This window comes from Panthera onca, chromosome B4 (assembly GCF_046562875.1).
Source record: "Panthera onca isolate mPanOnc1 chromosome B4, mPanOnc1 haplotype 2, whole genome shotgun sequence".
In the NCBI taxonomy this organism is placed as follows: domain Eukaryota; kingdom Metazoa; phylum Chordata; class Mammalia; order Carnivora; family Felidae; genus Panthera; species Panthera onca.
Genome location: NC_138345.1, coordinates 60,515,072 through 60,542,533, shown reverse-complemented (window position 1 = coordinate 60,542,533; position 27,462 = coordinate 60,515,072). Strand labels below are relative to the sequence as shown.

Below are 27,462 nucleotides of genomic sequence, written 5' to 3'. Positions count from 1 at the left end.
TTAGTCATTAGGGACTTTCTATTTACTGAAATAATGAACACTTTTCATCCTTTGTCTAATTTGACCTCTGTTTGGTACTTGACTGACCCCACTCTTTCCTTCTTTGTTCCCTTTTCTTTCCACTCTTTCTTTTCTTCTATTTTGATTTCTTAATCCGTTGACCAGATAAGATATTCTACTTCTACAACCCCCACTATCTGGCCAACCCAGATCATGAAATGTTAGCACTTCCAGGTTTTGTCCTTTACCCTCATTCTGGTGGATTATAAAGATGGGCTCCCTAGCTTCTCCCTCACTGATTTTGGGCTTGTCCATGTGACTTACTTTGGCCAAAAAGATATAAACAAATGTGGTGCATGGAAAGGGTTGAAAGGTATTTATCTGCACATTAGGGCTTGCCCTCTTTTTTCTGCTCTAGGGAACCTTGTAAGCACCATGTGAAGAAGCATAGGCTAGTCTACTGGAGGATGAGAGATCATTTGGAGAAGAGACATCCCAGATGGGACCAACCTATACAAGTCTGTTAATCACCACACAGGTGAATCACATCATTCTAGACCATCCAGCCCCATCCTAACCACTGGCTAACTGCAGAGAGCTGCAAAGCCAGCCCAGACCATAACAACTACCTAGCCAACCCTCAGAAGTATGAGAAATAATGTACGTGATTGGTCTTGGAGCAAAAGCTAACTATACATCAATTACAGTTTAGTCCCCAACAATCTATAATTCTGTACTTCTCCTAAAATTGATGGGGTCCATTCCCTACCAATCTGTAATTCTGCATTAATCCTAAAAATTAGACTCACTTTCTATGAGAAATGAGAAATCTCCTTTTAGATGTCCCATGAGCACATCAAATTGAATGTACCTAAAATTAAACTCATTATTTGCCCTCAGTACTTGAGCCTCTTGCTTGGATTCCCTTAACTCTTTGAGGGCACTATCATTCACTTTGCTACTCAAACTAGAAACTTATTCTCAAATTCAGATTAAAAAGAATCTTGTCAATCTGTAAATTTCTGGAAAACCTCACCACTTCACTTCTACTGCTGTATTTCAACCCCTCTTCATTTCTCACCTAGACTATTTAACAGCCTCTTAATTTTTCTGTCCTAACTCTGCCTCCCTTACTCTTGCCTCCATTTTGCCACTAGAGTTCGCTTTCTAAAATGACAATTTAAATCATGTCACTGCCCAAGTTCTACAGTTAATACCCCAAATGATTAGCTTAGCACTCCAGCTTGCCTAACACCTCATAGCAGCTCCCCTGTCAGCCTCATCTACCCCTCCACCTGTTATATCATTCTGAACTTTCCCAGGATGCACTGGTTGTCTCAAGCCTTGCTTTTGAGACATGTTCTAGGTAACAGATACTTTCCCTAGAAGCTTTCATTTTCCTAATGAACAACTCTTGCTTTTCCTCAGGTTTTGCTCAAATATGGCCTCTTTGAAGCTCTCTGGAACTACTAAAAACTTGTCACCCTTGGTACTCCTAAAGCAGACTGAGGATCTAATAAGCCCTCAGTCAACATTGGGAGTTTTGTTTGTTATTGTTGCTCTTTGGGCAGAGGGAAATTAAAACCAAATGAATTTCAATGATTATTTTTAAAAAGTAAAAGCTATGGGGGCACCTTGCTAATGACTTTCCTTTGTATTCAATAGTAGGAAAGACTAGTAAAAAAGAAACCACATGGGTGACAGGACAGTGAGTTTATTTCCATATAATAAAGAGCAAATAAAGAAAATGAAAGGCAAAAATATAGAGAGAAGTAAGAGAAAGACACAAGATGAGAGAAAAAGATCAAGATAAAGTTCTTTGGCATTTGCTTGTTTTTTACTTCCTTGAAATTAATCTTTTCTCAGGAAAATGCCTCCTTGTTCCATTCATTAAGGAACATGAGGTAAAAGTAGTTCTGATGACAGGAGCTGAAATCAAGTGTTGCTGCCAGTTGGATATATGGCTGATCATGCAGGCCACCAAGAAACACCTTGTTTTAGTAGGTAATTGTGTCCCTGCTCTAAGCAGGATGAAGTGAGAGAAGCAACTGGGAGAAAAGAACTCCCAGAGACCTTGGCCATTTGGCCGGAGTAGCTAAAACAGGGCCTGGGGCCATACTTGATTTCATAGTGCCTGTGCCTGTTTTCTCGTATGTCATCTCTCAGGAGAATAGAGGCAATCCCTGATGTGAAAGAATCCAGGAACGAGAAGGAAATAACACGAATAAAATCAACACCATCACGAAGCTACAGCTGTCATGGGCCACTTCCTTCAGGGTTCACGTTAGCCTAGGATTTCCAGTGACCACACAAAGGGTGCACCATGGACCATATCCTTTCTCTCGTTTCCTACCCGCATATAAAGAAATGATCTGAGAGCTTGAACATTTTCTAAATTCATGGAGAGGAGGGGAGGGAATTCTTAGTGGAGCCGGCGCTGCTGGCTGCCATTCTTCTGTACATAATCCCAGTTACATCTGCCAACACTGAGCAGGGGCACACTTGTGTAGAAAGGGAGAACGGCTGTCCCTCAACTTCAGCAGTGTTTAGCCTATGTTCTTTCAAGGTGACATATCTCAAGAAAGGGCAGGGAATGATCACAATGGTGTTACACATCCATATAAATAATTTCATCTAGATACCTTTTCTTCATTTGCTGCCATCAAAGACTCCACAGCCTTTTTCATTTTTTGTACTTCAATATCTGAAAATATCACAACATCACAAAAGAGTTCATGTTAGTTAATAGGTGTGACAATAACAAGAGGCTGCCTCTTCAGACTGTAATGTTTTAGTGAAACTTTTACCATCCATATCCTCCTTTTAGGGAAAATCTGAAAAATGAACACCTGCTATGTCACCTGAACGGTCATCGCTAACAATAAGGGTAAGTGAGAGCTAACTACCCTCTCTAGAAGCAAAACAAAATCTTCATGAGAACACTGAACATGAAATTTCAGTGTTATAACAATGAAAACATGGAGTTTTCCAAAAAAGAAACCTAGAAAGCAGTGGGTGAAAGCAATGAACAGTGTACATGATGACAGAAGCAGAGAAAATGATACTCCATTTTAACCAATATGGAGACATGAATGGTAAGAGCCTGATGGAATGTGGCATTTATATGAGTAGTCATGCTAAGCAGCTGGTTGTAGGTTCCACACAGAAGGATAATAAGCACTTTGCTTCATCTATAAACATCATTTCCAATACTATTTTAAAACATAAAAGCCAAAGTGAGGTAAATGTGATTTTCCTTAGAATTTGATGGCCTAATAGAAAAGCATGTTACTTTAATAATAAAAGAACAAATATTGGAGCTCCTGGGTGGCCCTGTCAGTTAAGTGTCTGACTCTTGATTTCAGCTCAGGTAATGAATAACCTCGTGGTTGTGAGATGAAGCCTGTGTGGGGCTCCCCACTGGGCTTGGAGCCTGCTTTGGATTCTCTCTCCCCACCTTCCTCTGCCCCTCCCCCACTCATGTGTGTGCCCATGCCCATCCATGTGCACTCTCATAAATAAATAAATAGATAGATAGATAGATAGATAAATTTTATGATGGAAAAGTCAACCTAAAATGAAATCACAAATTAAAAAAATTCAATAGAGAAAAAAATTCACCTAAGTTACCTGCTTCTGAGGGAAAAAAAAATATTACTTAAGATAACTTTTAAAACAGTGGTGCATCATAAACACTGACATAACATTTTCTTTTTTGTTGTTGTTAAAGTTTATTTATTTTTGAGCAAGAGAGAGAGACAGAGTGTGAGCGGGGGAGGAGCTTTGAGACAGAGGGAGACACAGAATCCAAAGCAGGCTCCAGGCTCTGAGCTGTCAGCACAGAGCCTGACGTGGGGCTCAAACTCACAGACCACGAGATCATGACCTGAGCTGAAGTCAGACGTTCAACCGACTGAGCCACCCAGGTGCCCCTAACATTTTCAATTAAGGTATATTCTGTAGAAATTGCTTTTTTCTTTTTCTTTTCTTTTTTTCTTTTGTGATGCCAAATTCCTTTGACTTAAGAATTCAGTATCTAAAAGCAAAGAGCCCATTAAGGATTTGTCTTTATGCTGCACTGTATGATCTGGGTTCTGTTAGTCAGCCTAGGTACAATCTCATTTCGAACATCAAGAGGGTATGTTTAATTCCTAATGCAGATCTCAGTGAAAAAGCGAGCTACAAAACATTGACAAGTCATTTTAATTTTCTCCTCTGACCCTATATCTCCTGGACTACAAAGAAAACGCTCTCTCACCTCCACTACTACTCTGAGTGCTCTGTTGTATCCTGTGGAGCAAAAGGACTAAATCAGAAAAAATGCAAAATGACCTTTTTACTCCTTGTTTTTATTGTTTGTTTATTTACCCTCTATTTCCTGCACTCTGAAGAAATGGAGAGCTTATTGATGAAGCAACTTTACATCTTTGGTGAGAGAAATGTTTTAAAACACATGCAAAGAACAGTCCAAGTAGTACTTTTGGTGAATGTAAAGGCTGATGGAAATACACCAAAAACCTTACTTTTGTCTTTGAGCTTCTTTTTAAAATTTTCATCTGTGCAGGAAAACCCATCGAATTGGAAGTTAGTATACATTACAACAATGAATATTTTAAAAGCACTATCATTTAGTTTCCTTTTACCTAAAATAAAGAAATGCTAACCCTATAAAAATTGAATATTAAGCACTATTTTGTGATTTTACAAATGGCACTACAATATATAATGCTCTGTGTAAGGTTAGAAAGAGAATCGAATATAATTAATCAAAAGAACTAAATTTGAGTTCTTACCTCTGTCAATTTTCTTGTATAAAATGGAGTACATACGCACTCCTTACACTATACATGGTGAAAACCCACTAGTGATGCTTTGGTTGTTTTTACATTTCTATTACAGTTCAATATATGGCCCTCCTGAATGTGCCTAGTACAATGCTTATGTCACATGAAACTCACCACTCAAATTCAACAATACTGAAATAAATGGTCTGTGTCCTCACTAAGGAGGAGTCCACTGACCATGCAATTAGATGTTATGCCAACATCAGACTGCCATGAAGTTTTTAAACCCTGCTCTCAACCCTCATATTTACCTGGTTGTACATTGGTAACAAGCAGTTCACAGACCAGTATCAGTCTTTGGGTACCACTACTCTAGCCCACAAGTCCTATGATTCCATTTTATTCTTTTTTTTGTTTTTTAAGACTTTATTTTTTTTGAAGTTATCTCTACACCCAATGTGGATCTTGAGCTCACAACCCCAAGATCAAGAGTCACATGCTCCATTGACTGAGCCAGCCAGGCACCCCTCCATTTTATTCTTAAAACCCTACAAGCATGACCTGCCTATGAATGTCCTTTAAGGACACACAATTCTGGGGGCACCTGGCTGGCTCAGTTGGTACATCATGTGGCTTTTCATCTCGGAGTCATGAGCGCAAGCCCCATGTTGGGCGTAGAGCTTACTTAACACACAAACACACACACACAAATTCTATATATGCCAAAATACACAAGGGAAAAAAATCCATTTTCCTCAATATTTGATGAATTGAGTTCTCTGATCCATAGTGGAATGCAATAACTACAGGTATATAAAGCCAGGATATTCTAGAGCCAAGAAAGACATTAAAGGTAACCTAATTCAACGCCTTCATTGCACAATGATGTTACCAACTTTCATATAATACAGATAAATATACTAAAGCTACACTAAATGCAATTTTTTTTTTTGTTTCAAGAGTCACAAGTTGCTTTGGTTTTCTGCAGTGCCACAATAATCTTTAACAGCAAAGAAAGGTTAAATGGAACCTAGTGTTGTCAGGTGTTATGTGCATTTATATTTGCAAATATAATATAAAAACCACATTTCATTCAAGTTATTTTCTTTCAAGTATAATGTACATTAAAATTTACGGTCCATACAATTTTCAAAACAAACCTCCTCAATTATGAGAACAATTTTGATAAATTCATATACTTTTTCAGAACGAGAATTCCCCTGTTTTTGCTTTCTAGCAGGTGGAGGGCTCAATCCACAGTCAATTTTCACTGATTTTCCAAAGATGCAGAGTCTTTTCCTCTCTTCTCTCAAAAGGGCAGGCAAGGTTTCTAAATCTCCTACTTTGTGCTGTTTCAAGTTCAGTTCAGAGGAAAATAATCTTGGGGCATAATGATGGTTCCTTTTAATGCTCTCGGACACTCCCTTATACTGCAATTTGAACAAGAACTCTTTCGTGAGAATTTACAACTTGGTAATCTAAAATAAATATCCAATGAAGTACAGAGCTACCCTTCTCCAGCTGCTGAAGAGGAAGTTAACAGATCCCCAGGCACAGGCAAGAGTCTCAGGATTCCCTGCTGTCCTGGGCTTATATTGTTTCTACTCCTCTGCCCTTTCTCTGGAATTAAATATCCACTAAAACTGAGTTCTTGTACAGAGAAAGGGAGCATAGGGAGGGCTGAGTAGGGAGGGTTTCAACAAAGATAACAAATGTCAAATGTATATAGCTACCTCGATCAAGAATTTCCATCCCTTCTCCTTTCATCTTGCACACCAATTTTTCTTGTAGCCTTTTTACTTCAGATTCCTTCTCTTCTAGCTGTTCTTTTAAAGATGCCAGTTCGTCCTACAAATGACAAATTTGTTTTAAAACAGATTATGGCCAAAAGAGAATATTCAGGGAGTGTGTCAACTCTTAAATCAATAATTAGTTTTTGTGAATGAAACAAACAATTAAAAAAAAAAAAAAAAACGACAGGGATCTAGATGCAGACTTCAGAAATCAGACAGTGGCAATGGGAAGCAGGAAGCAAGACAGTTAATGAAAGTCAATGTACAATAATTCTGGTATAAGTATTTCAGGCTTCTGTGTGACCAAATTAAAACAAAACCTTTTAAAGTATAATTAGGACCGAGGTGGCCCTAATGTTTAAATCTTATGTTAAATAAATAAAAAAAAAAAAATCTCCCCAAGTTAATCAAGGATGATAATCAAATTAGACGCTTAGTGTCATAAAAGCAAAATAAAATGCAAATTGGAAAATATATATTAAGACTTGACTGAGATTTATTTAGTATTCCTAGATGGTACTTATGTTCACTGGACAAGGTAGAGCTTAATTAATGGTAGCAAGTGATGAACAATGTTAGCCAAATCATGGGACTAAATAATTCATCCCCAACCCCAAACTAAAGGAAGAGAATCTCTAACAACACTGGAAAAAAAGACTGAGCAAACAGATTTTAAATCCCCCTCTTCTTTTTTTTACTACACAGCTATTAAAGATTCCAAGTCTGATGTTCTATTTGCTAATGGTTTAATTTTCAGTTTAACTTTGGTGAAGAACTTAGCATTAGCAAATTTAAATTTTGCTGGTTGTATTGAACACAGAAAATAAAGCTATGCAGTGCTAATAAATGTTCTTTGATATTCAATAAACATTTTATTTTCAGTCTCTAAGTGTATTATGTTTAGTATTATGAGAAGATCTCTAATAAAGCCAGAAACTTGGCTCCATACTTTTTACTTATGATAGGAGTGGAGACCGAGTATAAGGAATTTTCAGTAGCACTGGCTAGAAGCTTCTTTTAAGCAGTAATTTCAATTCACTGCAATGATACAATTAACTGCTATATACATTTACCTTCAAGAAAGCCCCAAAGGAAAAAGCAATCTTTACTACTGCTACAAAACAGAATTTTTTCATAGGTGCATTTTTGCAATTATTTTACCATGCTTGGATCTCAGACACGCTAAGAGGGTTGAGATTTAATTTATAAATGAATACGGTTTATTATTTTCACACTAATTACGTCATACGTTTCTGAAAACAGTATTAGGGATCTCATTGTCCCTTTCATCAGCTTTAGATGTATTTTTAAAAGGCAGATGACACACACAAAATGAATGCACATGCTACTAAAAACACTATCACAGCAAAACAGCACAAGCCAGAAAGCAACAGGCCCAGGACCCCATAACCCAAAGTCTACTACACCTTCAGTGACTCCCATTTTCGCTCCATCCGCTGCTTTTCATACTGCATCTGACCCACCTTGATTTTCATGCTAGAAAGTTTGGCCATTAAAGACTGGTAGAGAGACAGAGGTGTGAAAGAAAACTATAGATAGAAAAAGACAACCCTAAATAACCAAGAAAATAGTATCAGTTTATAAAGGAGGTTAGGTAATTAAGAGAAATAACAGGTTATGTTTTACTAGATTAGTTAAGCCCGATTTTTATTCAGAATAGTAGTGCTTCAATTCAAGAAGGTCTCCAGCTTGGGGAAAACTGCTCATTCACTTGTAAAATAACCTTCTTTATCATACACTAGGTTGAAAACTTATTTATATTATTGATCACAGGTAAGTAGTGAGTCAAGTGTTCAAACATTTTTGTCATTGAGAAAACTTACTTTGGTTGATTTCAGCTTTTTTTCATACTGAAGTCTTTCATTGTCCATTTCACTGACTCTTAACCTCAAATCATTGATCTCTTGCATTAGCCCCTGTCAAAAAAAGGAAGCAATGAAATATATCAGGAAAGCAGCAACACGCTAATCTATACCAAGATAGATAGATAGGGCCCCGTCATTTACAAATATGTTGTCATAATACAATGTTATGTTTGGAATAGGAAAAAGAAAATAATCCAAAAGTTTTCACAATACAGATACTTCTTCTACTGCCGCTTTCTAAAAAAACTAATTTGCTTGTAAAATTTGTCTAAGTGTTCTGAGAAACAGTGACATATTTTTGTCTAGAGCCCAGAAAAGGAAATTAGAATGCTAAATAATACCAACTTCAAGTATTGTGAAGGAGATGGATTTTTTTTTTTTTTTTTTTTTACTATAAGCCATGAAGACCCCACCAACAGTTAATATGTTTTTGTTCCTCATCTTACAGGTCCCTATTCCTGAGCCACAAATTAACATGACAGAACAGAATTACACCAAAATGCCATAAAAAAGAATAGAACAATGCTAAAAGAGATAAAACTTTCTTAACGAGGGGTTATTCTAAACTTCTATGTGTAATGATTCACACATAAGGAAAGGGATGCCACAAGGAAATACACTTTCCAGAAAACCCACAGGCTTTTAAATTGGACGTGGTTTCTTGTAAAATGGGGGAGAGTATTACTTAGCATTATTACACAATAACTACTCATTAGTTATTATTTCAATTATTAATACAATATTTCAATAAGAGGATGTCTATTTTCTCCTTTTATCAATGAGGTTGTGAACTGTGTGACATCATTTAATAACATTTTACTTGTGATTCTTTATCTACACATTCAAGAGTCATGTTTAAGGAAAATGTCAGTTTCTCCCATTTGTTAATCATCCTTGCATAATACAAATTCTTAGTGATTTTCCTTCATCTTTTTTATGTATATCTTTCCACTTTCTCATAGTTAAAGAGCTTTGAATTCCTATTTGGTATTGTTTTATTTTACCTCTAGAAATAGTGACAATTTGCAAAGAAAAAGAAATAACTGAAGTAAACAATTATAAATCGAGGTCATTTTTCTATTCAAAAAAAACCCTACCCAAGTATACTTTGAGGCAACATTGTTGGTATGAATGTAAATCTCCAACATGAACTATAATAACCCAAGCTGGAAAATCTGGAAATAGTTCCTTAATATAAAACTTTAAAAACTGGAATACAAATTATTTCCAACTAATTTCTTATCAGAATTTCGGTTCTTTTTAAAAAGAAAATCTCCCTTTTTCCCTTTCAGAGAAACTATTTAGGCTCCACAGAAGTTCAGTTTCTGACATCTGCACTCTTACCAGAAGGGGGCACTGTTGAATAATGCTAAGCATCTCCTATCAGCCATTCCTGGGACAGGCAAGTCCTCAATATTCCAAGGTTTCAAGACTTTTACCCCTAATCTTTTGGAAGTGCCTATACTTCTTCCCCACTCCAATATTTTCTTAGAAATTAATCTCCAAATAATCTAAAATTCTAAAACAAAGTTTAAGAATTTTGGATTCATGAGACAGCCATGGAAATTTGTTTTTATTTTAAGGAGGCTCCTCCCCACCCAATGTGGGGCGTGAACTCATGACCCTAAGATCAAGAGTAGCATGCTCTACCAACTGAACCACCCCAAAACATTTTATTTTTATTAAGGGAACAATACTATGAAAATTAACATATTCAATTCAGCTTTAATTCTGCGGGCTATTTTAATTAATATGTTACAAAGTTTATCACACTTCTTATAATCTCTGGGTATATATGAGCTATATATTTTGCCAATAGTGTTGAATATTTATTAGAAAGTTATCAGGGATGGAGTTTACTGAAAGTGTGATGACAAAATCACTTTGCTTATGATTGAAAGTGCATGAGAGGCTCCCGGATGGCTCAGTCTGTTGGAGGTCTGTCTTCAGCTTAGGTCATGATCTCACGGTTCACGGGTTCGAGCCCCACATCGGGCTCTGTGCTGACAGCTCAGAGCCTGGAGCTGCTTCGGGTTCTGTGTCTCCCTCTCTCTCTGCCCCTTCTGCACTCATGCTCTCTCTCTCTCAAAAATAAACAAACATTAAAAAAAGAAAAAAAAAGTGCATGAGTGAAGCAGGGAGGTGCCAGGAAAAAAAATTTTATTAAAAATAAAAAAAAGTAGATAAACTCAGATGTAAATAATGCTCTAGAGTCTTAAAAAAAATCGTGACATGTCCGCTTCTATTTAAGTCCTAGTGTTCAGTTAACATCTCAGATCCAATTAACCAGTCGTGAAAGTTAAGACTCCCCCTAAACTCTAAGAATACAATGGAAAACACCAACTCTTGATCCCTAAACACTCTAACTTCTTTCCCTGTACCGGAGTTAGCTCCTCTGTATGTAGTCTACCTGCCGACTGGATTCTATCATGTTATGTAGCAGCTGGGGTCAGGGAATGACAGAAAGGAAAAAGAGGAAAATATCCAAACAGATTTTTTTTTAATATTTATTTTATTTTTTTTTTTTTTTGAGAGAGAGAGAGAGAGAGCAAACTGGGGAGGGGCAGAGAGAGAGGGAGACAGAAGACCCAAAGCAGGCTCTGGGCTGACAGCAGAAAGCCCGATCAGGACTCGAAATCATGAACCGTGAGATCATGACTTGAGCCGAAGTTGAACCACTCAACTGACTGAGCCATCCAGGTGCTCCTCATGCACTTTCAATCGTAAGCAAAGTGATTTTGTCATCACACGTCAGGTGCCTCTCCAAATAGATTTTCAAAGAAAGCACAAAAGTGACAACTTTGGAGAAATCTGTTTTAAGAGCCCCAGTCTCAATCAAGTGAGAAACATGCTCATATAGGTGACCGACCAGGAACTTCAGAAGATTAAAACGTGAACCAGCTTAGGGATTTCCTTTTGCTGCTGAGGAAGTAACACACACGTCAAGACTTTTCATTATAGTTCCACCTTTCACAGAAAATTTAATTTTGAAAACAGCAATGGAGTAAATCTCATTACATCAAATCTATGTAGGGCTTTCATACAGTGGCTAATATACATAATGTACTTCATATTATGATGGTAAGTAGTTGGCTGGAAATAAATGTTTGAAATGAAAATAGAGGGGGAAAAGAACTTAAATGATTTCTTCTCCTCTCTCCTTCTTGGTACCCACTTTCTAATCCAGTATGACAACTCTCCATACTCCAACCAAGGAAAAAAAATTTTGTGAAAAAAGAGATGGCCCTAGGAGAGAAGGAAGTCCTGCAGCTCTTCATATTTCTTTTCTTTTTTTTTTTTTTTTTAATGTTTACTTTTGAGAGACAGAGACAGAGCCTGAGCGGGTAGGGGCAGAGAGAGGGAGACACAGAATCCAAAGGAGGCTCCAGGCTCTGAGCTGTCAGCACAGAGCCCAACGCAGGGCTCGAACTCAGCAACTGCGAGATCATGACCTGAGCTGAAGTCAGACACTTAACCCACTGAGCCACCCAGGAGCTCCCTTTTGTCAAATAAATAAATTTCAAATGGATATGCTCTTTCCCCAACAACAAATAAGCAAATAAAAGACCCAGATTAATAAAATAGTACAAAAAACAAAGCAGGTTTAACCACAAAAATGAGTACTTCAAGCTGTAGAATCTATCCCAAGTTTCACTAAAGTTTAGTGAGCTTTATTTAATTGGAATGCTTTATGTGTGGAATAGACCCAAAGTAGAAGGCCAAACTAAATAAACTCTAAAAATCTGGTTTTTTTTTTATGATTATATAATGAAAGCATGTTTTCTATACATATTTAAAGACTTACTTATTATATAGTAAACAATCAGTGTAACTTAATAATAGCTTTTAAGGGCACCTGGGTGGCTCAGTCGGTTAAACATCTGACTTCGGCTCATGTCATGATCTCATGGTTCGTGAGTTCGTGGCCCGCATCAGGCTCTGTGCTGACAGCTCAGGGCCTGGAGCCCGCTTCAGATTCTGTGTCTCCCTCTCTCTCTACCCATCCCCCACTTGTGTTCATTTTCCCTCCCTCCCTCCCTCTCTCTCTCCCTCCCTTCCTTCCTCTCTCAGAAATAATAAATGAATAAACTTAATAGCTTTTAGTAAAATGGTACACTTAAACCCATTATTTCCACAACAAAGAAAACCACTATGGATGGACAGAAGGATGGACAGACAGATGAATAGACAGAAGCTCCAAATATCATGAAGGCAAAAGTATTCCTAAAGACTAGTGAAAGGATTAATATTTAATATCAAAACTCTCACTACAAATATTGCCATTTAGCATTTAGTGATAAAAAGTCAATGTACTTAAAGTTAATTCTTAAAAAGAAGTATGGATGAGTGAGAGCATATAGTAATTAACTGTCTTGCCTCACACCTACAAGGAATTTCCACTTGCTCTAGAGATATGTGTATGAGATACACACACACATACACACACACACACACACACACACACACGCGCACACACACGTACCTATCTGTATATAAAGAGAGGGGGTGTCACTTACCTCTGTGTCTCTGAACCTGTCTTCATAGTCCAATCTGTCCTTCTCTACAGCCGTCAGTTTTAGCTTCAAGTTAGAGATTTCAGCCATCAGATCCAACTTCTGAGTCTCTAAGGATGTCCTACTCAGAAGCTCCTATTAGAATTTAAGAGATACATTCAAAAGTTGTTTTATTATCAGTAGTCACATATGGATGTGTCTCACAACTGCGAAGTGGTTAACTATCCAGTTGGGAAAGATTAATTACTAAATAGATAAAATTTGAAAAAATTATTTGCTTTAACTTTCATTGAGCAGAACTAAACACACGCCGGCTTATTGGGGAGACATACATTATACAGATACATACATACATATATATCATAAGCCTTAAATGCTGCCAAGCCTGATTATAACACCGATGACAACATGTTTGCTAAGCAACAGGCACCGTTCTGACATGTTTTAAGTGGTTCGATCCTCAAAACAACCTTATGAAGTAAAAGCTCCTAAAGGTAACTCATGAATTATCCTCATTCAACAAATAAGGAGGGTGAGGAACAGAGAGATTAAGAACTCTCCTCAAGGAAATGGCAGAGATAAGACTCAAACCAAAACAGTCTCCTTCCAGGGTGTCAGAGTGTACCCTATACATATTATAGGTCCTCTCAAATATGAGCACTGTGTGTGTGTGTGTGTGTGTGTGTGTGTGTGTGTGTGTACATAAATTACAAGTTGGTTTTTTTGGGTGTTTTGTTTTTTTGTTTTTTTTTTTCAGTTAAAGGTACTTACCTTTTTTCCTAATCATGCACTATATGCTCATGGATGGGCGTTAGGAAACCATATGAAAGCATAAAGAAGAACATTAAAATTATCTACAATCCTATCAATATTTTATTCCAGACTGTAATTACGTGAAGTTTTAAGACCCCGCTACTCTAGGTTTTTGCTTAAACTATGCCGGTCTAAGTGAGTCATGAGATTTACTGCTGCATCAGAGTGAACACTACACGTAAATGTAGCATTTCAAATAGTTGAGCAAGAAAATCGCACCTTGGTGCCAGCTTCTGTACATTACCTGCTGCAGCATTTCTTCTGTGGCGTTCAGCTTCTCCCTGTGCTCTTCAAGACAAAACTCCAAATCTCGAATCTTCTCTCCCTGAGCCTCTACCTGGTCTGTTAACACACTTACCTGTATTGAGAGCAAAATACTGCAATGGATTAGGAAGAATGTGGGTCCCACTGCAAACTTTATTTCTCTAAATAGAAAAAAAACTGGAATGATGTCACTACTCATTTGGTTGTAAAGGAAAAACCTGTCAATTTGTAAGACAGCAGTCCTTTACACCCCTACTTCAGATGCTTGTTGATCTGAGGACTCCAATTTTTAAGGAGGTTGGGGTGATTGGGAATGTGCGATACCTTATATTTATAGGTTAAAATCATTTCATTTTATGCGAGAGGGCATGTTAACAAATCATCTTTTTCGGGGGGTGGGGTGGAAGAGGGAAATAATACTAGAAATTAAGATAGACAATGGAGTTAATGTCTGAAAGAGAAGGACTATTCAGGTTTGGTACTTCACGAAGAATAAAGAAAAGGATCCACGGAACTCAAATTCCATGAGATCTTTCATGATCACATTGTCTACATATGTGTTCCAATCTAGGATGTAACTCAAAGATCCATAAGGAGATACTGGATTAGTCTTTTATCTTCAGTCGTTATTGAAAATCTGAGTCTTTCCCCAGCAATCACCAGCCTAGTAAATACACTGCAAATCATTTAGCTCAATACCAAAATACACACACACACACACACACACACACACACACACGTATGTATACATGTATGTGTGTGTGTGTGTGTGTGTGTGTGTGTGTGTGTATATTTGTCAAGCATTTAAAACACTACAAAGAAAAGAACTCAAATTTGGCTAATAAACCAGACTCCACTACTCACTTTATGTTTTGTTTGTCTCATGGTATCATTTTTAAAATTGAAAAATTAAACATATTCCAAATGAGAAATATGCATATTTATGAATATATATAGTATATATGAAATTATAATATTTGCTGTATATTTAAAAAGTCAGATCAAATAAGATGACAGATCAGATCAGAAAATCAGTTTAGATGACACCGTGCCTGCCGTCAGAGGAGCCAAGGCGGATTCTAGCTCATTCTAGACTAGATAAGCAAACCCTGTTCTCCCACAGTACCCACCTCTCCCTGTTGTCTTCAGATGGCCTATGCACTTACTTCTGGTAGAAGTCTGGCTCCTGTAAGCATCTGAATACACCATCCCAATTTAAAATGGTCTTTGTAAATACATCATGAAGAAAGAAGAACATTTTAAAATCACTTGCCTGAAGAACGAGAGATTCTTTATCATTTTCTAAACGGGCTAGCCTTTCTTGATACACCTCTCCATTCCCAGGCAGGTGTCCATTTGTCTGAAAAAAAAAAAAAAAAAAACAAAATAAAATAATGTATGTAAGGCTCGACTCTCTTTAAAACTAAACCGCTGTGGGCAAACAAAATTGCATATGTTTTTAATCCAAGGAACCTGAATGGACTTGGGCACAGCTGTTGCTGTCATTAACAGAAAATATGAGATTGCAACTTGGTTCATTTAGCTTAAAATAGGTAAAACAGGCATGTCAGGCATTTAGGCATATTATCACCAAACTAGACAATTTCTCATCAAGCAGAAAATCATGACCTAAGAGGGGTGGTGGCTACTAATATTTACTGGCAGGTGGATACACACCCAAATCATGCAAAGCTTCAAGTGTGTGTGATCAGGCACAAAACCCCTATTTCCCCACAAATGCTCAGTGCCACTAATTCTGGGTGGAGACAGTGGGAATGTCCTGGGACACCCTTCTGTTCTTCCCCTCTCCTCCCCCCAAATTCCAAATCCAGGACTGTAAACGCCTGTTTTACACGGGAGGCAGCGGGGACAGCTCACACAAGCTTCTTCCCTGCTACTCATGTCCAAATCACAGGGCTAGTCTTCCCTCTGTCTTTGAAACCTTTCTTTCTTCCCCTGCAAGCTTTGCAGTCAGTCCACCGTGACTTTCCCAGGCGGCACTGACTAGCCATCCTCATCAGCAACTTACCAATTTCCATCCTGACTTCATTAACTTCTTGTGAGATTGCTTGGTCCTACAATGATACCCAGCTCCTGCCAGAGCCTGTAAATGGGCATCATCCTACAAACAGAGCACTTGGCCCAGGGCTCTGCTTAGATTAGTGCTCACTGTCTTCCCCTCCCTCTGGCACCCATGTCTTTTCTTATCAGATTCAGATATGTTTATGCGTGGCATAAATGCCAAAGGAAGTATAGATTGGGGAAGCAAGTCTCATTTTTTTTCTCACCAGTCTCATATATGAAAGTCATTAAAGAGGCACATGAAAAGGCTTGCAGACAACAGACAACATAAAAACGTCATTTTGAAATACAGTATATGTGGTATGTCCCTTGTTATCTCATTTAAATACCTCATAACCATATAATATGTAATCCCAATAGAATTTCTTGATTCCTCATTGAAGTACAACAGAAAGAAAAGCCACTGGAGCTCAAATTGGTTAGATGGGGCCATCCAGAGTTCAATCAAAAAAGCAAATAACTTCAGATTTAGAATCAGAGAAAATACAAACTACAGCCTAACCACCCAGGACCCGGCTAATGTGACATCCATTATTTTCCAGAATTAATTGGTACTATTATTCTACCTTCCCAAATAATGTAGTTTCCAGTACAAATTGTGGGAATAACAAAAGCCATCTGTTGAGGAGAACACACACACACACACACACACACACACACACACACACACGGGAGCTTTCATAAAAAACGAAATTTCAAGATGTTGCTTCTAAAAACTTAGATGCACTGGATATATTTCCCATGAGGCAACTAAAGAATCAGAAGCTAATTTAATAAGCCTACAATGTGTATTTAGAATGGATAAAATTTTTAATATCAGCTGCTGGACCACATACCTGCACAATTACCACAGCATAATTTTGTTCATATTGTAAACTGAAGGACCCAGAATTAAATTACAAGTACTATGAGGAGTCAGATGGAATAGCCTGGAAGACTTTCAACCCTGGGGACCACCGTGAAAATGAAATTTATGTAACTTTTTTTTTTCTTAGCGTTTACTTATTTTGAGAGAGAGAGCACATGCGTGTGTGCATGCACGTGAGCAGGGGAGGGGCAGAGGGGGTAGAGAGAGAGAATCCCCGGTGGGCTCCATACTGTCAGTGAGGAGCCCAACACAGGGCTCAATCTCACGAACCGTAAGATCATGACCTGAGACGAAATCAAGAGTCAGATGCTTAAGTGACTGAGCCACTCAGGCGCCCCAAAATTTATGTAATTTCTTGAGGACATTTTTTGGAAAAGAGCCAGGATGTATATAATACATGTCCTCAATCTAAGGAAGTACTCAGACTGGCCCTGTATAGCTTTAAATTCCTCGTTCTGATTATGAACACTAGCAGGCAACTGCTTTTAAAGCCCCATGCAAGCAAATCTTTATAAACTGATACATTTCATTAGATAGACAAAAAAAAAAAAAAAAGGTTTCTGTTCAATGAGGACAAAAAGTAAAAGTCATTATTCCTTCTGACTGAAGGAAATTACAGAAAGATTAGAAGTGTTTCTATAGCAAGTCCTACAAATGTTTTGTGAAGCTACTACATATGATATGGAAAGGAGAAGTTCCAAAATCAGTATCACAAAATTATCTTAAAATCACAATACTAGGGGCACCTGGGTGGCTCAGTTGGTTAAGCGACTCTTAATTTCGGCTCAGGTCATGATCTCCCAGTTTGTGGGACTGAGCCCTGCATCAGGCTCTGCACTGGCAGTGGAGACTGCTTGGGATTCTCTTTCCCTCTCTGCCCCTCTCCCACTCCTCCCTCTCTCCCCCTCCCTCTCTCTCAAAATAAATAAACTTAAAAAAATTAAATTACTAAAAATTGACTCACAATGAACATACTCACATTTCTCAAGACTACTGATATTTATGAGTGTTCATAATGCTTGAGTAATCAAAAAAAAAAAAAAAACATTAAAAGTCACTATAGCAAAATGAAGCAAAAGTTAAGAGCCACCAATGGAGTAGTTGCATAATTTTAAAGTCCTGTGTTGATCTATTCAAGTAGGTAAAGGTCTATTTTGTTCACACATTTATTTATATTTCTGCCAATTTTGTTACCTTTGCCTTATAAATGTTAGAGGTAAATTCCATCAGGCAAATATCCTACCACCTCTTTTTTCCCTCCGACTCTCATGCTCTGCCTACCAGACCACTCAAAAGCCAAACATGGCATGCTCTCTCACACACTAATTCTGTTCCTTCTGCATGGACAGTATTTCCCACCCTTTCCTCATTCTTTAAAGTCCAGTTCAATTAGAGCTTTGTCTGTCAAGTCTTCCTTGAATTACCTGTTCACTCACATGCCAGTTACAACATCCGGATGAACCCTCACCACAGCAGGCATCATACTGAATGGACTAGGTTATACTTGGCTACACATACGTCCCTCTCTTCCAACAAACTGCATTCTTTGTGAGTACGTCTGTCTTTGCATCTGACATACAATGAGTACGAACCAAATGAGCTGAATGAACAATGAGGGGTGTTCGATAAACATCCGATGAATGAAAGATGAATGAACGCTTGGTTTTAACTTGGCTTTCTTACATCTCAGCAAGTCTTTCATTCATGTTTCCCTACAACCTGGTATGTCCTCCATGGTCAACTTCAAGTCTGTATTGTCTCTTCCTACCATGTTTAGGAGGTGTTCCCAGAGCCTTTTTACTGGACTTTAGTAATTGAGACTATCTTGCATGAACCCCCTTATGTAATGTGTTCTCCAAAGGATAATGTATATACTGCCTCCAACATCTTTCCTTTCTTTCCCCCTGCCAATCTTGGGGGAATTGAGTCTTAACTCCTTCTAAAAGCTCATCATTGGGGCACTTAGGTGGCTCAGTTGGTTAAACATCTGACTTCAGCTCAGGTCATGATCTCACGGTTTGTGGGTTTGAGCCCCATGTCAGGTTCTGTGGTAAGAGCTCAGAGCCTGGAGCCTGCTTCATATTCTGTTTCTCCCTCTCTCTGCCCCTCCCCCACTCGTGCACGTGTTCACTCTCTCTCTCTCTCAAAAATAAACATTTTTAAAAATTTTTTTTAAAAAAGCTCATTATTCCACGTATACTTTGGAACCTTAATTTCCTGCTTCTCCGAGACTCACAATGATCACCTCTATCCTTACCATTCTCAGTTTCTTCCTCTTAATGAACTATCTTCCATTCTCCTTCTCCAACATCTACCCCAAGGCTTTGTGTCCACCACTGTACTCACCCCCCCCATTCCTTTTTGCCTCTACAAATCCATCTTTCAAAGTTCCTACCAATCCAATTCCTACCCCCTCCTCCTTATGTTGTGCCATATTCTCTTCTCCCCCTCCACAGGCTTCCCTTCTGTGTCTGGTCTTGTCCTTCACAATTTAGCTTTTCATCATATTCTGCCATGGATAATTTATTAGTGATTTTATGACAGCTGGTCACTTATTCTTCCTAACGGTCCCTCAGTGCAAAAATGTCGTACATTTCTTTTGATTCTTCCGAGATTCTTATAAAATCATGAGCACATGGGTCACCTGGGTAGCTCAGTCAGTTAAGCATCTGACTTTGGCTCAGGTCATGATCTCATGGTTCATGAGTTTGAGCCCCACATTGGGCTCTGTGCTGACAGCTCAGAGCCTGGAGCCTGCTTTGGATTCGGTGTCTCCCTCTCTCTCTGCCCCTCCCCTGCTCATGCTCTGTCTCTCTCTCTCAAAAAGTAAATAATAAAACATTTCTTTAAATTTTTTTTATTTTTTTAAATTTACATCCAAATTAGTTAGCATATAATAAAACATTTTTTAAAAATTAAAAATCGTAGCATATAATTAAAAACGTATTTAGTATAAACTCCTGTTGAGTCAATTGGGCATCCAGAGCATTGAACACCAGCCCAAATTACCTTACTCAAAATCCCAGAGATGCCTTCAGAATAACTCTTTCTACTTTAACTCATGATGCAACCCTTTACTGACTACATTTAGTCCACCTGAAAGTTTAAGTCAAACTTGGAATCAACTTGGGTGTTTCAATACCATATCCAGCTAGCAGTGCATGTGGAGGTGGGTGTGGGACACTCGGGAGGGAAGGGCAGGGGATCCAGCGGGACTGTAATAAGCATACTTTAATCAAGGAACTCATGGTGTTTGCCAGATTTTCCTGGCATGATGAGGGGAAAATGTCTGAAAAGTTCTATTTCTTACAGAATTATGAGATCTTAGAGTTAGTCAGGAACCACACCTGGGAATATGAATTGCCTGAATTCACATGGCAGGTGCTACAAATAACATTAGAGTCACAATATACCTCACCCATCACCACCTAAATAGAAGTTCTTTTTAGTGTTAATTTCCTTTCTTAAAAAAGTTTATTTATTTTGAGTGAGTGAGAAAGAGAGCACAAGCAGGGGAGGGGCAGAGAGAGAATCCCAAGCAGGCCTGTGCTGTAGGCTCAGAGTCCAATGTGGGGCTCAAACTCACGGACCTGAGATCATGAGATCATGATCTGAGCTGAAATCAAGAGTCGGACACTGAACTGACTGAGCCACCCAGGCACCCCTAATTTCCTTTTAATTATCAAATATACACACAATCAAGTATAAAGATATAATAAATGTTAGCATCTTGTCTCATGTGCCTCCCTTTCAAAAAATGTTTTATTATACAAAATTTTCAATATATATATATAAAAATAGAGACTAGCATGATGAAACTTTATATGCTCATCACACAGTACCAACAGGTATTATTTCAAAGTAGACAAGAACATTTTGCCCATTATTTTTCTGAAAGCATCATACTGTGTTTTCCTTTGATTTTCTTAGTTCTGTTGGTTTGCATTAGTCTACAGTTGTCTCCCTTTTCTCCCCAAACTTCATTTTGCTTTGTTCTTTCCTAAGCTCTGTTGTCCTGTCTAAATCCAAAATCAACACACAAGTAGTGATTTGCCACAATTATAGTTACTTACGTTGTAGCACAGAATTCATTTTGAATAGAACATTCCCAAAACACAACGGGGAGTAGCTAAATTAAAATGGGGAAAAGAACATCGGCTCAATTTTATAAGGACAACAAATGTTAAGAAATAGACTAGTACTATAACATACACACACGCAGCAGCACCCCTCCAACATCTACATACTATCCATCGAGGTCAACATACTTACTTTGAAAATTAGTTTTAAAAACTGCCATACAGTTTTTGATTTCATGATTACATTTTTAAAAATTCAGTATCAAAGAGTACCTAGGTGGCTCATTCAGTCGAGCGTCGACTTCAGCTCAGGTCATCATCTCACAGTTCGTGGGTTCGAGCCCCGTATCAGGCTCTCTGCTGTCAGTACAGAGCCTGGAACCTACTTCGGATCCTCTGTCCCCCTCTTTCTGCCCCTCCCTCCCTCTCTCTCTCTCTCTCACTCAAAAATAAACATTTAAAAAAAAATTCAGGATCAAGAAAGAAAAAGGAAGGCACAGCCCACTAAAGCTCTTCTAATTAAATGTTATCTCCAGCTACCAAAGGAAACATCTCACACAAGGTCCTCATGCCTCCTAATCAGTTGCATGCAGACATTCTCTACTGCTGCATGCATACATTCATTGCCTGCTCTCTACTAGACACTCTCGTAGAATAGACTGAGAAAGACCTGAAAGCCATGAACATCACAGTCAACGTTTTACCGGGGTTCAACAGCACAAGAAAGCATCTCCCACACTACCGACCATAGAATCAAAGAATATGGTATCAACAACGTTAGAAATCATGCCACCAGGCTGCAGGACTCTGCTCCCTTTCCTCTCACCAAGTATGATGGAATGAGGGTGGTGAGGCTTCATCCTTGTGCTGTAATTATCTCGGGGCAACACCACTGCCATTCGGGGCCACTGGAGCATCCCGTCTGGTTGGCTGGTGCCCCTTTTACTATCTACTGTACCTCTGACTTGGTCAGTCTTGAAACATTCCATCTATTTTTCCCTCTGAAGATTCTGTTGTGGCTCTAAAAAGGAAATACGATGCCAAGGCAACAAGGACAACCTCTTTGGAAAGCCCTCTATTCCAAAATCTCATCTCTGCTCAAAAAGGAAACCAAAGGGAGAAATCAATCTCATATACACTTCATCACACCCAAAAAGCCCAATCATGACCCTCTTCCAGGAAAGACATCAGTTTATTCAGTGTTGTCAGGAAGTTCATCAAAGACAGAAGCTCAGAATAAGCCTGAATACACTCTGTTCTTTCCAAGACTGCAGATGTGGTCAAAAATCAGACTACGGCTTTTACTTCTACGTTTTAATTTTCTCAGTACTTGTCTTCCAGAGACAAAACATCTTCTTAACTCGACAGCCAACTGGAGCAAAATCCAGTGCTCTGGGGTGAGACGAACCACAGCGGTAGGCCAGCTTCTAAGATCCACGACTCCAAAAACAGAGCTACATCTCAAATACTTGCAAGAACAGCAGATGCCAAGCGCTTTCATCTGCTGTTCTCATTAGAAACATCTGGAGGGAGCCTCCCTTGAAGTATCTGGGTGTCTCTGTTGCCAAAATATCAAGTGCCAAGATACACTGGCTGGCCCATGATGCAGCTAATGCATGCACAGCTCCTTATTTGTGCAGCCACGGCCAGCACAGGGTGAGTGAGATGGATTATTTTAGTGTCTTCCGAAAGATTCTTTTAGACACCTCACTTGAGTAGGGAAGATGGGCACTGGCCCTTCCTCACTTTGTTTTCATGTGCACCACTATGCTCAAAGTAGGGAGAGGGGTTTATGTGGAGACTACATTATCCCGGTACCAAGAATATGCCAAAGCCCTCTGAGTTACAGAAGGATGAAGAATAGAAGATGAAGGCCTAGGAGCTAAGGCCCAGCTCCTATTCTAGTAGGAGAATTATTCATTCATTCATTCAACATCATTCATTCATTTATTCAACATTTGCTGAAAGCCAGCTATGTGACCAGATGCAGATACAGCAAGAGAATCTTCTACTTTGAGAAGGGCTAACATGAGATGAAGAAAAAATACTGTCCCTATTTTCCTTGCCACTTCCTCTTTCTTTGCTCACTTTCATGAAATAACAGACAAGTCTCTTTCCATTCAATCCTAACCAACATTGGTGGCCAGGGTTTTCATTCAAAGTGCATCTCTCACTTATCACACTGCACTGGCTTCCTTCAAGAATTCTGCTGACTCGGTCCACTTGCTTTCCTGTGCCTGTGGACACTTTTCATGGGAGTTTATCAGAAGCCTGGTACCAGAGGGGAAGAGCAGCTTTAACTTTAGCTAGGATGTCTCAGCGAGATGCTGCATAACTCAGAGAATTGTGACCACGTACCGAATACAATCTGAATGTACCTTGTTTACCAAGGCTTGAAAAAACATCCCCCAGAGGCACACATGAGAAGAGAAGCTGGCCAGAGAGCAGCGGGGGATCCAAGGATGGCAGTGTTGCAATGGGTCACGGAGCTGAGCATCAGGGACCTGGGGAGAATAGCCAGCAGCCCTGGACAGAACATGCCCCACATCTGAACTCTTTAAATAATGTGTGTTTTTATTTACTTCTTTTATTTTTTTTTAATTCATTTTGAGACAGAAACAGTGTGAGTGGGGGAAGGGCAGAGAGAGAGAGAGAGAGAGAGAGAGAGAGAGAGAGAGAGAAAGAGGGAGAAAATCCCAAGCAGGCTCCATACCACCTCCAGCACAGAGACCAACGTGGGGCTCGAAACTCACGAAACTAGGAGATCATGACCTGAGCTGAAACCAAGAGTCAGAGCCTTAAACGACTGAGCCACCCAGATACCCCCACGAGTGTTTCTATTTTTCTGAAACCAGTTACACAAATTTTCTTAAAAGGTACACTCAGAATTAATACTGCCTTTTTTAAAATGTAGGATTAAGACAGAAACGTACTGTGGTGATTTCTCAGGTCAGAAGCAGTGCACTTCTCCTTACTTATCTCATGGGCCATGACGCCTGACTTGGAGTTCTGCCAGCCACATTTTCACTAGCTTTGTTGAAAACTACATTTTTGTAATTTCTGCTGATTTTGAGAATGCCTCCTATTAAAACTGTCAAATAACCGGACACTTTTGGGACTGCATGACCTGATCAAGGTCACGATCCTCAACTGTGTCTACTGGAGAAAGCACTATAAGAATTCTCTCGGCAACTCACTGAGTTAGACCTAAAGTAAACAGAAACTAATTGCTTGGCTCAAACAGTTCGACATATTTTTTCTGTCTGCCCTCTTAAACTTGGAGCTTGATAAAGCATGTAATTCTCCATCAATATTTGTATTAACATGATAGTATTTCACAATCAAAACAGAGAATTCTACCTCAGTAATTGAACAAACATGGCATATTCAATAGATTTGTTTTTTACCACAGAGAGGAACTTCTGAGTCTTAAAAGAAAATTATTCATGTTTAGAAGGCTACAGCTATAGCTATCTTCTTGAAGCAAATTCATTCTTATGGATTTAATATCCCTTCATCAGTAACAAACTACTAGTGTTACTATTTTCTCTTTTTTCTTATCCAGCTTCTGATCATATGAAACAATTAAATAGGTGGTAGAAATTAGCAGAGAAGGAATAACCAGCATCCTACAGGAAACCAGGGGATCTCCCTGGCCCAGACAAAGTAATAATTAGAAATGCCAATGCCCAGTTGCACTAAGAAGATAAGTATTACTCTTCAGTATGTGGACTCCCAAGTTGGCTATCACTAAACCTAAATGAAATCTTAATTACGTAACCAGTAATAAGTGCTTCTAAAATATTGTGGAAGCTTCTCCACAGTCTGTACTTCTGTCAGAGAGATGTCTGTACTTCTGTCAAAAAAGTGAACCACAGGAGTGCCTGGGTGGCTCAGTCGGTTAAGCATCCAACTTTGGCTCAGGTCAGGATCTTACCATTCATGAGATCGAGCCCCACATCAGGCTCTGTGCTGACAGCTCAGAGCCTTGAGCCTGCTGCAGCTTCTGCCTGCTTCTCTCTGCCCCTCCCCCTCTCACTCACTCACTCACTCTCTCTATCCCTCTCCCCGCCCCCCCCCCCCAAAAAGTGAATTATGTATGAGTAATGTGTAACCTAACTCCCCTAGTAATTGGAGCCAACCCTCTCTTGGCCTCTTTGCAAAGGGACCCTGTGGTTTTCCCTCTACTCCCTACAATCCACTCTGCGGTATTACCGTTTTTGACTAATCATCCACCAGGTTCACTGACAAGCACTCATAAATTAATTCAAGGGACTCACAACCCTATGTGGCAGAAACTATCATTCCCTCATTTTACAAATGAGGAAACTGACACAAACAGCTTAAAAAAAATTGCCCCAAATCATACAAGCTTCTAAGGGTCAGAGCCAAAATAAAAATTCAGATATGTGGTCTCCAGCACCAGCATCTGTAAATGCCAAAATACCATCCAACCCCCAATTTTATCACCCTATTAATGTTTTTATTTTTGGTTGTAGTACAATACACACATAAAATGTATCATTTTTACCACTTTTAAGTGTATAACCTACAAAATGAACACATTTCCTGTCTTCTCCTTTGAGTATTTTTAGCGACATTCTTTAGGTTGTATTTGTTCAACACATATTAACACCATGGTATTTACCATTGTGTTCAGGGAAAGGGCACGTTGGCCACACCACCAGCTTTTGAGACGGATGTCTAGAAAGAGGCCTCATTGTTCAAATGAATAAGAGCATCATTTAAAGTCCAATTCTACAGTTTAACTCGAGCACAGGCACTGAAATGACCACCACACACCACTAGATGGCACTTCATATCAAATACTGCTACAGAGCTCCGCTGCTTTTGGAGGCGTCTATGCACCCTACTTCCTATTTAGAACTGCTACTGGGTCCTTTAACAGTGAACTTCCCATTATTACTGAGAAAGCATCTATCACGCGCAAGGTTCTTTCCCTTATAGGACTCTTTGTTTTAGGCCACAGCACGTCATCCAAGCAAAATTTGAAAGCTAGCCCACATTTATGGGCAAAATCAGGAGGTGAACTCCTGGGACCCGTGAAATGTACACTAACAGTACTTTTTAAAAAATTACCCTTAAAGAGAATTAGGATCCATTAAGGGATAAAATCACAGCAAACCTGCTGCCCTATACTTTTTTTTTTTCGTGTTCGAATCCACTATTTTATGTTCTAAATTTTGAAATAAGCAACAAAAGACTCACAGCATGGGATTTGTAATGTGCAGACACCTACCATTTGACTCTGAAGCCATTCGACGAGTGTTTCTGCTGTTGAATCTGGGATCTGGCACCTCAAACCTTCCTTCTCATCTGTGTCCATCATCTCTAACAACCCACGCAGGTCTTCTACAAGGTGCAGAGCTCGCAGGCTTCCCATGAACGGGGAGGTGGGAGACTGGCAATCAAAAATTCCATTGGAATATTCCAAGGCCTTAGAACCTAGGTTAAAAAAAAAAAAAAAAAAATCACAGAGAGCAACAGGATTTATCTAAACAGGATTTAGATAATAGACCAAAGCAAGTCAGGCCACAGTGAGGAATAATCAAAACAAGCAACAAGAAAAAGAAAATAATTCAGTCATGAAAATCTTTCCAAGTCATAGATTCTTGGTACAAAAATAAAACCATATAATTGATGGTAAATATCAATCATCAAATACCTAATAGAGAGGCCAATCGGGTAGTATGGTAAGAATGTGATGGGCTTTGGTGAAGGATGTGCTGACCTCATGGAAATAAGGTACCTTCTGCTAAGAAGGTAGCAGATCAGCTGAAAATACAAATTTTAAGTTTCCCAAAGTCTTGAAATTCCCTGCAGAGAAGTTGCACATTGAGGTGGAAATTGCATAGCATAATGTCAAATGTAACAGGGCCAGCTCCCAGTTAATTTACCAGAATTTAAACTTTGGGGGAGTTCAATGAATTACATATATACATTTGTGTATAAATGCATGAGCCTGTGTGTATAAACATTTTCTCCCATGATTTTGTTTGCAGCCTAACATCAAATACTCTTGCTAATATCAGCTTAAAAAAGTTTTACAGCCATTTTTGTTTCCTATTACTTACAAGGGAAAGCACTCTACTACTTAAAAACCACATAATGAACCCACAGCCCATTCTGAAAGCATGCATATATATCCTCTTCATCTCTTTGATTTTTATTTCCTGGTCTATCAACTATACATACTAGCTTTATACTTAAGTATCAATAATTACTATATTTAGGCTATCACCATATTAATCTAAAGGTCTTCTAATTGGAAGAAAACTGTGAACCAATGTGTAAATTCTCTCTCCAGTGGCTATACAGCTTGATCAATTCTAACGGTAGGGAGAGGAATTCTCTTTCA

The 27,462-nt window shown here is 38.8% G+C and overlaps 1 protein-coding gene across 15 annotated transcripts in view; it reads right to left on the bottom strand.

The window, feature by feature from the left end:
* PPFIBP1 (PPFIB scaffold protein 1) overlaps nt 1-27,462 on the bottom strand; it is a 171,795-nt gene that overhangs the window by 30,544 nt on the left and 113,789 nt on the right. For 6 of the 15 annotated variants that reach the window (XM_078449970.1, XM_078449973.2, XM_078449971.1 and 3 more), the window contains 9 exons: nt 26,344-26,549; nt 15,328-15,414; nt 14,035-14,148; nt 12,981-13,112; nt 8,422-8,514; nt 8,005-8,097; nt 6,518-6,632; nt 4,524-4,556; nt 2,643-2,704 (listed from right to left, as the gene is read on the bottom strand). In XM_078449970.1, coding sequence (XP_078306096.1) covers nt 2,643-2,704; nt 4,524-4,556; nt 6,518-6,632; nt 8,005-8,097; nt 8,422-8,514; nt 12,981-13,112; nt 14,035-14,148; nt 15,328-15,414; nt 26,344-26,549 — 935 coding nt within the window. The remainder of the gene's footprint in view (nt 1-2,642; nt 2,705-4,523; nt 4,557-6,517; nt 6,633-8,004; nt 8,098-8,421; nt 8,515-12,980; nt 13,113-14,034; nt 14,149-15,327; nt 15,415-26,343; nt 26,550-27,462) is intronic. The other 9 variants (XM_081796133.1, XM_078449978.1, XM_081796132.1 and 6 more) reach the window with 3 other exon arrangements.